Below are 16,612 nucleotides of genomic sequence, written 5' to 3'. Positions count from 1 at the left end.
TTCTTTCCCCATAGTAGACTGACCCCAGAGAGTGGAAGGACACGGACCAAGCTGACTGTGGAAGAACTGAAAGCTTTTGTGCAGCAGCTGTTTAGCCTTCCCTGTGTCATCAGTCAGGCCCGGCAAGTAAAGGTGGGTTTTTGGAGAAGGCTGTACAGTGGTACCTCGGGTTACATACACTTCAGGTTACATACAGTTCAGGTTACAGACTCCGCTAACCCAGAAATAGTGCTTCAGGTTAAGAACTTTGCTTCAGGATGAGAACAGAAATTGTGCTCCAGCGGTGCGGCACCAGCAGCAGCAGCAGGAGGCCCCATTAGCTAAAGTGGTGCTTCAGGTTAAGAACAGTTTCAGGTTAAGTACGGACCTCCGGAACGAATCAAGTACTTAACCCGAGGTACCACTGTACTTGGATTGAGTTTTGGTTCTCTTTAGAATGGAGGTGACTGAAGGGTATTCATCCCGCACATGCAGACATGCGCAGGCCTGCAGCCCTTGCTCCTCAGCTGATCTTTGCAGTTCAGCTGTGTCTGTGTCTGTGTGTGGCAGGGAGTATGGGTGTGTTATCAACCCCTCTCTGCTCAACAGATGTTTGATCTTATGAGGTGGTGATTTTGATTGCCATCAAGGCACTGAACTGTAATAATCTTAGCACTTTCTATTTTTTTTCTTTACCTCCTGCCACTAAAATCAGTGGGGTTTGTGGGGAAGGGAGCTGGATCAGGCTCTTCATCTGGAAATCAGCTGCCTCTGATTTAGAGCTTCCATTTCCTGTTTGAAATGAACGTTCTGCAAGATAATCAATTAATGAACATATCTAAGTTTGAAAATTATGCAACCCGGGGTCTGTGTTTAATACACTATTCCATTTAGTTCTGTGGTCTTTAAATCTTCCTAATGTTAAACAAAAAATAATTTGCATTTTGTGTACTCTAAATATAGCCAAAGTGATACAAAGGCAGATTGTTTTCCTGGCAGTGCTTGCTCTTCTCATGGTTTGAGAAGCAAATTGTTCAAAGGGGGGAAGCAGTGAGCTGGACACTGTAGCATCCCAGGAAAATAAAACATGGACAGTAATAAGACTGAACTTGATTGCTTCCAGTAGTCATAGTCAAGAAAAGTGTTTTACGGGGAGGGGTTTCAGGTTTAACACAACAGATAGAAGCAAGTGTCAAAGCACTTAGAATAGCGCTTTTTTCTACCTTGTCAGTTATTCTGGGCAGCATTTCTTGCAATAAACTGTTCATTGTAGCTTTTTTTCTGCCTGACATCAGTTGTCATTGCTTGGAACCTCAATAGTTCTGAACGTTCAGCTCATCCCAAACATACCAGTAACTAGTTACGGAGTCTGCAACCCCTCTGGCAGTTGCCATCACTGTAGTGAATGAGCACCTTGTTGTCACTCCCTTAGAACCTGCTGGATGACGTTGAAGAGTTTCATGAACGTGCTCAGGAGGCCATGATGGATGAGGTCCCTGACTCATCTAAGCTTCAGATGCTGATAGACATGGGCACTGGCCTCTATGTGGAACTTCCTGAATTGCCTCGCCTGAAGCAAGAGCTGCAGCAGGCACGCTGGCTGGATGAGGTGCGGGTGACCCTTTCAGATCCTCAGAGAGTCACCTTGGATGTGATGAAGAAACTGATTGACTCAGGGGTGGGGCTGGCCCCACACCATGCGGTAGAGAAGGCCATGGCTGAATTGCAGGAGCTGCTCACAGTTTCCGAGAGGTGGGAAGAGAAAGCTAAAGTCTGCCTGCAAGCAAGGCGAGTATTACTCTTGGTCATTCTGTTCTCTGTTTACAGGACCTCCGAACTGCGGTGTCATTTAAGCCACAATGAGTTGTAGTCGAGTCTTGGCCTCCCAACACCTGAACTGACTCCTCTAATAAGTTTATGGAGCGGTGCCTGCCTTATGGCCGAAAAACGAAACCAAACCACATTCTAATTCTGTCCTTCAGAGATAAGTTTGGGAGCGTCTCGCTAAAACTGCACTTTGAATCCTGTTGATGATATTCAGTTTTCATTATCAGCCTTAAAAATGGAATAAATAATAATAATAATAATAATAATAATAATAATAATAATAATAATAGGCGGCTTCCAAAAGAATATTAAAATACTGTGATACATCAAACATTAAAAGCTTCCCTAAACAGCGCTGCCTTCAGATGTCTTCTAAAGGTCTGGTAGTTGTTGTTCTCTTTGACATCTGGTGGGAGGGCGTTCCACAGGGAGGGCGCCACTACCGAGAAATAACGCTGAAGAATGCACTGCCACAGAGAAGGGGTTAGTTTTGGGTGATGGCTGTTCAGGCAATGACTACATGGTAGCTAGGACTTACTTGATGATGATGATGATGATGATGATAATTTATTTATACTCTGCCCATCTGGCTGGGTTTCCCCAGCCACTCTGGGTGGCTTCCAACTGAATATTAAAATACAATAGTCTACTAAACATGTAAAGCTTCCCTAAACAGGGCTGCCTTCAGATGTTTTCTAAAAGTCTGATAGTTGTTTTTCTCTTTGACATCTGGTGGGAGGGCATTCCACAGGGCGGGTACAACTACCGAGAAGGCCCTCTGCCTGGTTCCCTGTAACTTGGCTTCTCACAGCAAGGGAACCGCCAGAAGGCCCTCAACACTGGACCTCAGTGTCCAGGCTGAACGATGGGGGTGGAGACGCTCCTTCAGGTATACTGATAAGAAAGCAAGACCATGTGCTAATTAGGTTGTGCCCCCCTGCACCCCCAGGCCTCGGCAAAGCATAGCAGCTCTGGAGAGCATTGTCAATGAAGCAAAGAACATCCCTGCTTACCTGCCCAATGTGCTGGCACTAAGAGAAGCCCTGCAGCGAGCGCGAGACTGGACATCCAAAGTGGAGGCTATTCAGGTATGGTTCACAGCAAGCAATGCAGCTGGTATATATATCCTTAAATCCTTTCCAACAGGCATTTGCTTCCTTCCTTGAAAAGACAGCATCATTTTTTCATTTTGAAATCTGATATTTATTGATTGTCCCATTCATTTCTATGCTTTTTAATCCTGATGCATCCTGGCAATGCGTTGCAGTGTCTTCTTAATATTTACTTACTGTATAAAAAATAAAAATAAATAAAAAATAGAGATGCTGAAGGCGGCAAGCAATACACAGCAAAAATAGAATAAAACAGTAAAATTTCTTTAAGCAAAGAATGGTAGGGATTCTGTTCCCTGGTTGTGATTGTGTTTAGTTGTGAATAAAAGCTGACATTTTTAGTTCTCTGAACTGGCTTCAGAATGTAAGGGTGGATAGTCACTGCAGGTGACAACTACTCAGTTGGAGCAACTTGAATACTGAAGCCTTCTCCAATTAAATATGTGGCATCATCCACCCTGCCCCTTATGTCTCAGCCTTAGCCTTATAGCTGCGTTTCCTTGAATAAAAATTGAACAGGTCCTTTTATAGAGGTTTTCAATTTTATATTTATGCACCCATACAAGCTCACTTGTTCCTCACAAGCAGAGTGAAGTCATTTGTTATTTACAGATAGGTGTTCTGAAATTATGTACTTACAAATTATAAAATTTGCTTTTGGAGTAAATTATGGAAACTATTGAAATGTGTAGGAAATTATTAAATGTGTGTGTTTTATGGGTGAGAGCTGGTAGAGTAATAGGCTGCTTGGGATCACTTCCTTCCATATGAACCTGCCAGTACACTAAGGTCATCCTTAGAGGCCCTTTTCCAAATGCTTCTGCCTTCTGAGGTCTGGCAGGAAAGAGCCTTTTCAATTTTGGCACCCCAGCCTCGGGACACTCATCCCAAGGAAGATTGCCTAGGGCCTTCTCCTACTTTATGGGTAGGGCCCATAGCGCAGCAACACAGCACCTGTGTTGGATGGAGAAAGTTCCATGTTCAATCCCTGGCCTCTCCATTAAAAAAAATCAAGTGGCAAGTAATGGGACAGACCACTGCAAGAAACTCTGAAACCACTGCCATGGTGGTCAGTATTGCCAGGTTAGGTGGGTAAATATTTCTCCTAAAAGGCATCGTCCAATGTATTTTTGGCAGCAGACATGGACCCTTTTATTTTCTCAGGGCTATTAGTGTGAATTGCTTTTATTTTACTGTTGTAATTTTATTCTCTTATTGTGTCATGCTGTGTTAATGCTCATATGTGATTTTATTGCACTTACCCATTTTATCCTAATATAATTGAACAGTGTTGAAATCCACCTGTGATTGCATAGGTTGGCAAAAGTTCAGTTTACTGTGGTGGTGGGAATGTTTAGCTGAGAATTATTCTTTACCCCCTAGAATGGGAGCAACTATGCATATTTAGAACAGCTGGAGAATCTGTCTGCAAAAGGCCGCCTGATACCCGTCCGCCTTGAGGCATTGCCGCAAGTCGACTCACAGGTAGCAGCAGCCCGTGCCTGGAGAGAGCGAACAGGCAGAACGTTCCTTAAGAAGAACTCGAGCTACACACTCTTGCAGGTAAGTTGTGGGTAATCTTGTATTGGAGCCTGTAGAAATGGCCTTAGCATTGCCTTCAAATGGTTAACTGAGGCTCGTGTAAGGTTACCAGTTTTTTTTCAATGAATCCGGGGACACTTTTCAACTTCAATGGATTTTGTATGGGGACTGTCCCCGGGAAATGGGGACGGCTGGTAACCTTAGGTTAGTGACTATCTCTATCTGATGCTTGGCACTGCTATAGCCATAACACTTTCCTGTGTCTTAATGCATAACCGATTGAGAAGCATTAAATCTGCACATGTGAGATGTGAGATGAAAATACATGAACTTCAGTACCATGTAAAGGTATTCTCTTTAGGAAAATGGGTCTGCTTTGCCTGAAATTGATCCCCCCCCAAAAAAAGTTTTAGCTTGCTAATTAAGTACTGTTTACCAAAATCATTTTAATTTGCCCACTGGTGAATTCTGATTTAAATCTGGTTTCGAATGAAATTTGTCTGAAATTTTTCTGTGCAGCATTCAATCTGAGTGATCTTATAACTGGTCTGCTTTTTGGTTGCAGGTTCTGAGCCCTCGAACTGACATTGGTGTTTATGGAAGCAGTAAGAACAGGCGAAAAAGAGTCAAGGAGCTGATAGAGAAGGAGAAAGAGAAGGAGCTTGACCTGGAGTCCTTGAGTGAGCTAGAGGATGGACTAGAAGAGACCAGAGACACTGCAACTGTGGTAAGGAACTATAATGGCACTGCACTAGGTTTGATTTTTTCTATGGGGGGCCCTTACATACTAACTTCATGGAACAATAAATGCTTGTGAGTGTTGTTACCTGTGGCAGGTATTTTGGCCAATTTTTGATCACTCCTTTTGTTTCCAGGCTCAGGACAAAGTGTTGATACTAAGGCCTTAAATGGCTTGGGACTCTAGGTATTTTAATGTCTACCTTCGTTTGTAGGCTCCTCTCCACATGCTGTGATCATGACCTGAGGCCCAGCTCATCCAGGACCAGGGCATTCCCTGGTCACCCAATGGAATGCCTTACCAACCAGGGTGCAACGTGCCTCATTGCTATATAGTTTTAGGTGGCGGGTAAAGAGGTAGTTGTTTGTAATTTTTTGAAATTAAATAAAACAGAATAGCTATGCTACATAGTTCTTGTTTGCTCAGTGGAAGTCTCTTCAGTGTTGAGATGGAAAGCTTTCAATCATAATTTTTAAAGTTATATTAAAAATGGAAAGCATTTTGGAAGAATGATAAAATGTATTTGCATATAAAGATAATGATATAATTATGCTGTAAATCCTCATTATGTGGAGAGATGTGAACTGCTTTTGAATACTGGACTAATCTGTAAACGTAAGTTCATAGGAAATTCTGTGGAAATTAAGATGAAGCTTCTTCTGCACATTTAAAAATGATATATTTCTATAGTGCTTCACATGAGTTTTTGTGTTCAGTAATAATGTGCCAGAGATGGAGAGAAAAGTTTGCCTAAGGCCAGCTAGTTAGTTCATGGCAGAGGTGAGATTCAAACAAGGGATCTTCTGATTCATAGTTTGATGCTGTGGCCTCTTTGCCTCCTCAGCTCCCCACTTAAAGGAAGAAAATGGGGTATAGCAGCTGAGCTGAGTGAAGGGTTTTCACCTGTTCTTCTCCCTGTCCAATAGGTGGCAGTCTTCAAGGACCGTGAGCAGAAGGAGATTGAAGCCATGCATGCCCTCAGGGAAGCCAACCTGGCAAAGATGATGATGGTGGACCGCATTGAGGAGATCAAGTTCTGCATCTGTCGCAAAACAGCCAGTGGGTTCATGCTCCAGTGCGAACTCTGCAAAGACTGGTTTCACAGCACCTGTGTGCCCCTCCCCAAAACCAGCTCCCAAAAGAAAGGCTCCAGCTGGCCTGCCAAAGAAGTCAAGTTCCTATGCCCACTCTGCATGCGTTCGCGAAGACCCCGCCTTGAGACCATCTTATCTCTGCTTGTGTCCTTGCAAAAGCTGCCGGTCAGACTGCCGGAGGGGGAGGCACTCCAGTGCTTGACAGAGCGGGCTATGAGCTGGCAGGACCGAGCACGGCAAGCTCTGGCTACAGATGAACTGTCCTCTGCATTGGCCAAGCTCTCTGTGTTGAGCCAACGTATGGTGGAACAGGCTGCCCGGGAGAAAACAGAGAAAATTATCAGCGCAGAGCTACAGAAGGCCGCAGCCAACCCTGACCTACAGGTAGGGGTGAGGCGGGGCCTAAGCAATACATAAGATGTAGTTTGTTTCTCTGGGGTATGTAGTGCTTCTTTCTGGGAACACTTGAAAAGTTGTTGCATATTAAGAACTGTCGCTTAGTTTGATCTGAATGCAGTCCATCTCCTGCAACAAAGCTTCTGGTGAATTATTTTTTTTAATCTTAGGTGTCTTGTAGGGCCTACAAGTGAAGGTTATAATGATATACACAATAAGGGCCTCCACAAAAACAACAAAAAAAAATAAGGCACAGAACTTTATAAAAATGTATATTCAGTTTTCATAGCTGCAGTGCACCATTCAGACAATGGCCAGTTACTCTGGAATTCCAGCTGATCATATTTTCTTTTGCGTTACAAAAATAAAGTCACAAGGCTTACAGCAGGGGTCAGCAACCTTTTTCAGCTGTGGGCCGGACTATATTTTGAAAAAATAAAGAAAAAAATGAACGAATTCCTACGCCCCACAAATAAGATGCATTTTAAATAAAAGGACACATTCTACTCATGTAAAAACACGCTGGTTCCTGGACTGTCCACGGGCTGGATTGAGAAGGCGATTGGGCCGCATCCGGCCCCCAGACCTTAGGTTACCTACCCCTGGCTTACAAAATAAGGTGATAAGGTTCAGTTTGAATAGGAGTCGGTTCACAGTTTAATAAACTCAAGTTTGTTACGAATGTAGCTAAGTGGCCAAATCACATCCGTTTTCTTTAATCACATAAAGTATATTCATTGACCAGCAGGGGGTTTATAGGCTGCAAAGCCAGAGATTGTAAAATGTGACAATCAGGACAGGTGAATGTAGGTGTACTTCCCATATTGTTTTACTGATGGGATTATAGCTTTACTTTGAAGAGTTACTAATCACATTTTGGTATCCTGCCTCCTGTTTGCTTCACTCCTTTTTATATTTTGCCTTTCTCTGCCAAAATACAGTATACTCTATTTTATTTAGATGTGAAGATTACATTTCTGGATCTGAATTGTATCCACAGAGCAAAGCAAAGGAGACCTCCTGTTGAATTCTTCTAAATTAACTTAGTTTTAAACTCCTAATACTTTTTACCCCTTAGGGTCACTTGACTAGTTTTCAGCAATCTGGCTTTAACCGGGCAATGAGTAGTGTGTCGTCATCTCCGCGACAGACTATAGACTATGATGACGAGGAGACGGATTCAGATGAAGGCATCAGGGAAGGATTTGGCTATGACATAAAGGTCAGCACTGCAGTAAAAATCTTTGAGCCATTAATGTCAGTTTTATTTCTTCAATGAAACTTCAGCCAATTTACTGTAGCTTACATTCACAGCTGTAAAAGTTGCTTGACACATCAAGGTGATCCAAGATGTGTCGTGAAGCTTGTAATGGATTTTAATCTTACTGCAGAGTTTGCATTTGAATTAACTGACTGGAAATGAGCAGAAATGCACTGTCCGTCCCCATAAATCTGGAGAGAGGTATTGGCCCTCTTGTCTATCTGTTGCAGTGGTTAAAAAGTAAACCATAACCCATGTTCCTATAACACACTAGCTTAACATATGTTGGCACAAAAATAGATAACTCTATGCTTATGCCCACTTACATTCTGCTCGTAGGACAATGCCAGTGTAAAATCCTCTAGCAGTGTGGAGCCCAACTTGTTTTGTGATGAAGAAATTCCCATTAAATCTGAAGAAGTTGTAACACACATGTGGACAGCCCCCTCCTTCTGTGCTGAACATGCATACTCATCAGCTTCCAAAAGCTGCTCTCAAGGTAACATTTCCTATATATATGGGGCATCTAAGGGATTGTCTGACCTCACAGTAACATGTAACACTTGAGTGCCTTGTGGCTCTTGAGTAATTAACTATAATTCTAGCTTCCACTGCTGTGTTTGATCATTCAAGAGACTTTGCAGTCTGCCATAATTAAGGGAAATAATTGCCATTCGCTACTAAGAAATACAGCATTTGAAATGTTTATTTGAAGTCTTGTCTGTTCTAATCATTTTTATGTTAATGGAAAATTAAACCATTCTCTTTTGACTTGTCTGGTGTCATTTTCTGCTTCTCTCTAAAAGGCTCCAACACCCCAAGGAAGCAGCCTCGCAAAAGCCCCCTGGTACCTCGCAGTTTAGAACCTCCTGTGCTTGAGCTGTCTCCTGGAGCCAAATCACAGCTAGAAGATTTAATGATGATCGGAGATCTCCTAGAGGTTTCTCTGGATGAGACCCAGCACATCTGGCGGATCTTGCAAGCAACACATCCACCATCAGAGGATAGGTTTCTACATATTATGGAGGTGAGGATGGATGTTCCATACTGAGAATCATTTAGTTCCCTTAACTTACCTTCAAAAGGAAGAGTTTCCATCTCTTTCCTTCCCCCAAGTCCTTTTTCAAGACATGCTTGCTTAAGGGTTCCCCTCTGTTTCTTCCACATCCATTGAGGAAGGCAGGACTGCCTGTGGCTTTGGGTCTAGGAGATGAAACAAAATTGGCTAGAACAGCAACTACCTTCTCTTCCCTGCCTAGTTAAGTTAGAGGAGGGGTGGGGAATCTTTACTATGTTGAGGGTTGCAGTCCTGCAGGGAAAGCCTCATTCCCCCCCATCACTTTTTCATCTCTTTCCCTACCCCATCAAAAATCTCCTCCTTACTAGGCAGTTTGGCTCAAGGGAAAACAAACTCAGTCATGTGTATGTGAGAGCTTTTTATTTAAGCCTATCTGTTGTAGAGGGAAGGCAGGCAGGCTGCAGGCTGGATCCAAAGGCTACTGGTTCCTGAGCTCTGGTGTACACAGTGTGAGCTAGATGGACCAACTGGTCATTTTCTGTATAAGATTGAGAAAACTTAGAACTGCAGCACCTGCCTTTCTGGGTCATGTAGCCTGTCTCTCTCTGTGTATATGTGCACACATTCTGCTTATTGATATGCATTACATACACTCTTTTGTGCTCTCCCAGTGGTGACTGAAATGGCCAATGTTGTGGGGCGGATGAAGGGTTTTCACTTTGCCTCCACTCCAGCAATGAACAGTGTCACCCAAGTAGCATCACAGCAGTATGTGTTGCGCTCTCTGGAATCGCTACAGGATTTAAACAATCCTAGTTCCTTGACTTTGCTTTGTGATATGTCCGTCTTCCTAACCTTTCTTTTGTCAAACTATGTTTTCTTTAAGGATGACAGCATGGACGAGAAGCCATTAAAAATGCGGGGAAGAGACTCTTCTGAGCGGAAGCGGAAGCGCAAGCTAGAGAAAGCAGAGCAGTTCTTTGGCGAAATGAAGCAGAAGTCTAAAGAGCTGAAGAAGTTGGAGAAACCCAAGAAGAAGAAGCTAAAACTGACAATGGATAAGACAAAGGAGCTGAACAAACTGGCCAAAAAACTGGCCAAGGAGGAGGAGAGGAAGAAGAAGCGTGAGAAGGCGGCTGCGGCCAAGGTGGAGCTGGTGAAAGAGTGCACAGAGAAAAAGAGGGAGAAGAAAATCTTGGATATCCCCTCCAAGTATGACTGGTCAGGAGCTGAGGAGTCTGATGATGAAAATGCAGTATGTGCTGCACAGAACTGCCAGAGGCCCTGCAAGGACAAGGTGGGTCACCTTGGCTGAACCTTTTCAGAGCTCAGTACAAGCCTGCTTCAGATTTCAGGCTGTCTTAGCATTCTGTCATTTTATTTTTATTTAAAGGGTAGAAACCATACAAATGTATGCTTGATAATAATGAACAAGGAAATTTATGCGTGTGTACCATTTGTGCATGTATGACTTAGGCTGTTCTGAAGCAGAATTCAGTCTTGCTAACTGGATTCTGACTGTTGACAGATGCAGTTTAAGAGATGCAGTAGAGAAATGGGTAAATCTGAAAATAGTTCGTCCATCTGATAAGTTTTCCCATCTCCTCATCTTTCCTTCCCTGCTGGCACTCTAGAAAACCTGCTGACTGACACCCAGGAGTTAATTCCAGACTTGAGAGAGAACTGTATTCCCAGGCCTTGGTGTGTATCGAAGTGAAAGTCTCTAAGCTGGCCGTGCGGTCCTCGTCTAGGAAAGTTAATCTTCCAAAAGCTCTTGCATAAAGCCTGTGAGCCATGAGTCTGCAGGTTGAGGGAAGCCACATGCTGCACTGCCCCACTTTTCTTGCTGGAGGTAAATCTGCAGAGCTTTTAGAACTGATCGGATTATAGCAAATTAAATCTCTTCCGCCCTGGAGACCTTTTTTCAGGTCCACTTGCAGCAACTTTGGACTCTACTTTCAGCTCTGCAAGAGCAATCTCCTGGAAGCAACACTCAAACTCCATCACAGTTTTGTGCTGCTTCTGTTCAGAGAACATTCCACAAAGCTGCTCTGCATGTGTGTGCACGCATAACTAGGATTGACTTGTGTGTTGGCAATGCCAGCTGTTGCCTATGTGCAGTAATGCACTTAATTACCCAGGGGTGGGGAAACAGGGTATGCACTAACAGAGGGCTCTTGTGCAGGTGAACAATGCAGATTGCTGTTGGCTGTGTGGTTCTTTGTTGAAAAATAAAGCTTTCCTTTTGCAAAAAAGCCACACGCCTCAAAATGTAAATCCTGCACAAGTGCATAAGCTGCTGCAGAAATTTCCATATGCTGCAAAAGCCAGGGGTTTGCTGCAGAATTTAGCTGCAGAGACCTAGGGAACACACCATGAAGATGCTTTAAGTTGCCTATTTTTTAGACTGATCGCTCACACTATCCACACAAGTTCAGGTCAGAGAATATTGTATAACATCCTTGCTAATTTGTTCTTTTATAAACTTAATATATATTTTTAGAAACCAGTTTAAAACATATTGCCACTCATATTTGCCCTGCCCACTTTGCACTTGTCCAAAAAAATACAAATAAACGTTTCAGTGCCAAGAGGCTGCTAAACACTGGCAAACTATAGGAGAAAGAGTTTTATGGCATACAGTAGCCATCAATAATGTTTCTGTACATTTCTCTTATTCTAATGTTTTGCACTGTTTTGCTTATGATGGCACACTTGTTCTAAGACCCAATGGTTGCTCCTGTGGAAAGTGGTGGTCAAAGAATAATAAAATAGTAGAGTTGGATGGGACCGTGAGGGTCATCTAGTCCAACTCCCTGCAGATGGCCATCCAACCTCTGCTTTAAAAACTTCCAGTGAAGGAGAGTCCATGGTCTTGAAGAGGGAGAAGGACCCAGGTAATAAGAAAGTTGATGCAGATGCTGGAGCACAGTAATGTGTGGACTCCATCCTGCCACTTTATGACATTCCAGCCTCAAAGCTATGAAGACACGAAGGGTTCCTTAAGTCTGAATCTGAGGTTGCTGGAACAGGTGGAGTTGTTTGCTGCCCGCAGCAAAGCTACAAGCTTGAGGACCAAGCTCAAGCCCCCATCTTCCTACCTGCTACCTTAGTCTTATCTAGATAGGGCTTTAATTAACTTTGATCATCAGTGGTCAGACATCAGGCATAGACTCTGCAGAACCTGGATTGGACAAAAAGTATAGCGATCGGTACATGAATAATGCCTAATGCCATCCCTACACCTGATATCTCCCAGTGGTTTCATACATAGTGGGTGTGCATTATGGGATTCTGTAAGAAGGGCTGGTGGGGGTGAGGCAGGGAGGTGAGCAATCTCATCTTACTGGCCTTTGGGGTTTCTCTCAAGGATGAACACAATAGCCAAGCAATTCTATGAATATTAGTTCTGTAACTGGGGCGCCAAGACTCATGGCTAGTGCTTTGAAAGGCTGCAAGGAAGTCTTAAAAAGGCCTGTAGGAGATTGTTTCTCCCATTGTAGATGGGAATCAACCAAAAAGCCACAATCACAGTCTCTGTGCCATTTAGACCAAAAGTCAAATTGGCAGGCATTTTAGAAAACATTATTTTTGGGGTGCAATTTGCCACTTGGAACAGGTCCACTGGATGATGCTTTGCAGATACAGTGGCAGCAAAGAGGGAAGGCTGATGTGTCCATTGGTCAGTTTTGTCATTAATAAGAGTTAATGACATGTGCATCAACTTCCTAAACCAGGGAGACAGTGCCAATGAATAGGCTATTGGGAGTAACACTGGTTAAAGTTAACCACCTGTTGTACACATCAGCCAGACCATTGACAGGTACCCATTCCCTGTTGCTTATCCTCCAGAGTTGCGGAATCCAGCTTGCTTCATGAATCCAGTGGCACACCAGCCTAAAAGGCCTTACTACCTCAGTGAGGGCACCTGAGGGAGGGATCTCTGCCTTCCAAGTTGGCAGTGGTGTCACCCACCTTGCCTAATAGGCTTTCAGACTAGGGCAGATCATGGATCCCAGAACTTACCCTGTTGCATGAACAGAGCCAGGTATTGGTGTAGACCCATGGTTGTCAGAGACCAAGAAGTTCAAGTCAGCTCCGGCCTTGGTTTGTATGCTGAATTATCCAGTATAATGGGTCTGCCCAACCTCCAGCACTGCAGAAATAGATTTTGCATTCGATGAACTAAGAACCGCATACCTTAATGCATAGCTAAGGTACCAATAACTGTCTTTACCAATAACTGACACTTCTCTCTCCCCACTGCAGTTTGGATACTTGCACGAGACCAAAACCAGGCCTTACTCAGCCAGGTCTCATAACGCAAACAAGGTCAGTGGCCTTATCCAGAATTAAATAATGGATAATAAATGTTTAATTGCCCACTGACGGTTCCAACAACCATGACAGGTTGGAGGCAACAGCCCTGCACCCCTAAGACACCCCAGCAATTGCAGGAAGTGACACAGAATTAGCACCTCCTCAAGTACTCTTGAAGTGCTCTGCTTGGAGACAAGAGGAGGGAGAATTGGGTCCAAATGTTGGAGTATCTTAATTTACTGTACTTCATTCACCTTTTGGGGTAGAATTAAGGTCAGATGCTCAGTTAAAATCCTTTTGACTGCTGAAATAAATGCTGCTCAGTGTCGGGAACCAAAGCTTGTGTTTCTCTTTTTGATGACAGCATGCTTGCCTTCGGTTTAACTGATAATTTTAGCACTTCCATCCCATTGCGCTTCCTCTTTTATTTGCTCCTGCCACTGCATGGTGGCCATTAACCCTCTGCCACATATGGGCAAAAAAACACAAGCAGGAATTCTTTGATCAGTGACTAAAGCATTGCTAGAAACAAAAAAGTAGGCTTGGCTCAGAACAGCAAAAAGGGGAAGCAAACTGTGTTTAGAATAGACTTGAATTAAGAAGGTTTACAATAATATGATTGAATTGGGTTTATGGCTACTTTGAGATAGTCAATAAATTTTAAATTCTTTTAAAGTAGAGTGCACTTAATTTAGGGGACAAAATCCGATACTACTTGAAAATCAAGCCAACTACTAATTTAGGGGATGATGGTCTGTTTCAACTTGATACCTATGGTAGAGTTGAATATATGAAGTTGCCTGATACCTTTGGCCCAGCTACTTAGACCGGCAGCAGTTATCCAGGTCTGGGTTTGCTGCAGACTTGAACATGAATGTCTTCATATATGCATATATTATGCCATAAAGCTGTGGACTCTCCCTTTACTTTTTTACTTCCAATTTTGTCTGTACATGACATTGAAACCACAGATTTCAGGAAGGGCCAGTTTCTGGTCAGGAACAACTTAATACTGGAAATACTTTGTGTGTGTGTGTGTATGTTCTCGAGGAAGAAATTGAGTATATTGAACAAATGGACATTGTAATTATCTAGAAAGTGAGCCTTAAATGTATAGCAGCAGCAGCTAATTCCCACTGTGTTATGTCCCTGGCCTTTGTGATCTTAAGAACTGGGATTGTGCTCGCGTCATTTCACATGATTATTTTTTATGCAAAGTGCCATGTATCGTGGTGGTGAAATGCAAGAGCCTAATTGCCCACTTACTGGAATCATAGTCCCCTCTGTGTTATGAAGTTTATGCAGGTAATGTATGCTCATACTGTATGCAAGCTAGGATGTTGTATGAATCTCTGAGTCTTCTGGGTGCAGGCTGTGAAAACCCTGCTTTGTTACTTGAATGAGAATTGAAACATCTGAACCATGGGAGGTGTCTGCGATATGTTGGTTTCAAAAATGAAGTCTCCAGGTAAATCCTACAGAATGGGGCTTTTCCTTCTCACAGGCTTTCCCTGCCCATTTCTGTTGCATTAACCAGGGAGTCGTCCTCCCTGGTAAATTCCCAGCCAAGTATTCTGCACCCCTCAGTCTGTCCCCTTGAGCAGAAGTTACCTGGGAACAACTGATGAGGTGCTGTAGCATCTGCTGCTGGTTTCTGGCATCCTTATCACTGCTCCTAATGGACAGGCTGAAGGTCTGGGGCCAGATGCAGTTCTCTCCTCCAAAGATGCCCGGTTTGGTGGTAAAGAATGAATGTATTAACCCTTGCTTCTCTAATGACACCTGAATAGGTTTGTACTCCAGTTTCTCAGCTTCTGTAATGCTAAGCTGGAGAATTCTGTCACCTTTCGTGAGTTTCTCTTCCGTTGCGATGTCACTAACACGTGTCTATTGTATCTTACAGGTAGACTGGGTGCAGTGCGATGGCGGCTGTGATGAGTGGTTTCATCAAGTTTGTGTTGGTGTCTCGCCAGAAATGGCTGAGAGTGAAGATTATATCTGTATAAACTGTGCAAAGAAACAGATGCAGGGGGCAGGCAGTCCGACACACGCACCGCCTCCTCATTTCCTGCTGAGCTACAAACTACCTTTGGAGGACCTCAAGGAGACGAGTTAGCAGCCGCTTGGTCTTACTGGGACGTAAGGGAAATGGAACACTAAGATGGCGGCGTGAAGCTAATGTAGCCACTTGGAAATGCTCCACTTCTGCGGACGTACGGCCCTATAGCGGAGCTGGCCCCATATAGCTGGCTTCCTTTACGCAAAAGGGATGTCATGGGCACAGGGGTACTGACCCAGCTATGCAGATACCACCCTGTTGGAAGTCCCAGCCAGTGTATTTACTCCCATGTTTCCTTTAAGAAAAAAAGAGGCTAAGCATAGATACCACCTTCAGGCTGAGCAGATATGAGGCCCACGGATTAAGCTGCTTTGCCTCAACGGTTCAAATGGGGGGTCATTGTTGAGAATCCTGCAACCCACAAGTTTGCCTCTTGAGTGGTGGGCTGATTGGGCAGAGGTGCCTAGGCCATGTTATGTGGACAAGGAACTTGCGTTGAGCACCACACAGGGGGAGATGGGTGGGTGGAATACAAGCAAAAACAAATTAGCTCCTGGTTTTGTTGTTAGAAGGCAAAGGAACTATAGGTCTTGGAAACAGACCTTGATTTTGTGTTTGCCCTCCTTCCTTTGGTGGTCCCTCCCCTCATTGGGGAAAGCTCACCATATAAATTAACATGTAGCTGAGGGTATGTTTCCCTGGCAAAGCACTCCTCTCTGCACTGGTGGCCATTTCCCCTTGTCTTGGGCTTTGCTTGACACCCTGTCACTAAGTTGTCTGAAGCAAGGTGCAGCTGGTATGGTAGGTATCACGAGTGCATGGGGTTGGAGATGGGGGCCGAGAGTAGTCCAGCTTCCTCACGATTCCACACTGACATGCTTCTGTGAAAAACGTCAGCTCACAAGTATTCCCAGCATCACACTTCCAAAAATGCAGTCTACAGATTGCAGCCCTGCTTCCTCGCCTTTAGGTTTCTATGGATTAAAGGCCTACACTTGGCTACAAATCTGGCTCAATCTCTCTCTCCCCCCCGCCCCCGCTTTCCTGGAAGAGAGGCGACTTGGGGAGCAGGTGGCAATTGTTTTAGTAAACCAATTTTTAAAAAAGGACTGGTTTTTACTTTTTTCTATGTCTCGGACTACTGACTTGTTCTACAAAAAAAGAGAAAGATTATTTTTCTTTGGTTTTTATACTTACCACGGTTACCAGCAGCACAGAAAAAAGAGAGAGGCTCACACACACACACGAAAAAACCTGCCTGCAGG

General features: G+C 43.8%; 1 protein-coding gene across 7 annotated transcripts in view; it reads left to right on the top strand.

The window, feature by feature from the left end:
- The window catches only part of KDM5A (lysine demethylase 5A), a 42,539-nt gene extending 26,662 nt beyond the window's left edge, over window positions 1-15,877 (top strand). For 2 of the 7 annotated variants that reach the window (XM_053407134.1, XM_053407138.1), the window contains 12 exons: window positions 15-132; window positions 1,412-1,767; window positions 2,756-2,894; window positions 4,302-4,481; window positions 5,026-5,187; window positions 6,126-6,677; window positions 7,768-7,911; window positions 8,290-8,449; window positions 8,757-8,977; window positions 9,855-10,265; window positions 13,238-13,300; window positions 15,192-15,877. In XM_053407134.1, coding sequence (XP_053263109.1) covers window positions 15-132; window positions 1,412-1,767; window positions 2,756-2,894; window positions 4,302-4,481; window positions 5,026-5,187; window positions 6,126-6,677; window positions 7,768-7,911; window positions 8,290-8,449; window positions 8,757-8,977; window positions 9,855-10,265; window positions 13,238-13,300; window positions 15,192-15,404 — 2,719 coding nt within the window. In that variant the 3' untranslated portion in view covers window positions 15,405-15,877. Of the gene's footprint in view, window positions 1-14; window positions 133-1,411; window positions 1,768-2,755; window positions 2,895-4,301; window positions 4,482-5,025; window positions 5,188-6,125; window positions 6,678-7,767; window positions 7,912-8,289; window positions 8,450-8,756; window positions 8,978-9,854; window positions 10,266-10,602; window positions 10,821-13,237; window positions 13,301-15,191 lie in introns of those variants that run through there. The other 5 variants (XR_008332579.1, XR_008332578.1, XM_053407135.1 and 2 more) reach the window with 5 other exon arrangements.
- Window positions 15,878-16,612: the final 735 nt, after the last annotated feature.

The sequence above is a fragment of the Podarcis raffonei genome, chromosome 10 (genome assembly GCF_027172205.1).
Source record: "Podarcis raffonei isolate rPodRaf1 chromosome 10, rPodRaf1.pri, whole genome shotgun sequence".
In the NCBI taxonomy this organism is placed as follows: Eukaryota; Metazoa; Chordata; class Lepidosauria; order Squamata; family Lacertidae; genus Podarcis; species Podarcis raffonei.
Note: the sequence above shows the minus strand (reverse complement) of the source record. Positions and strands in the feature narration are given on the sequence as shown.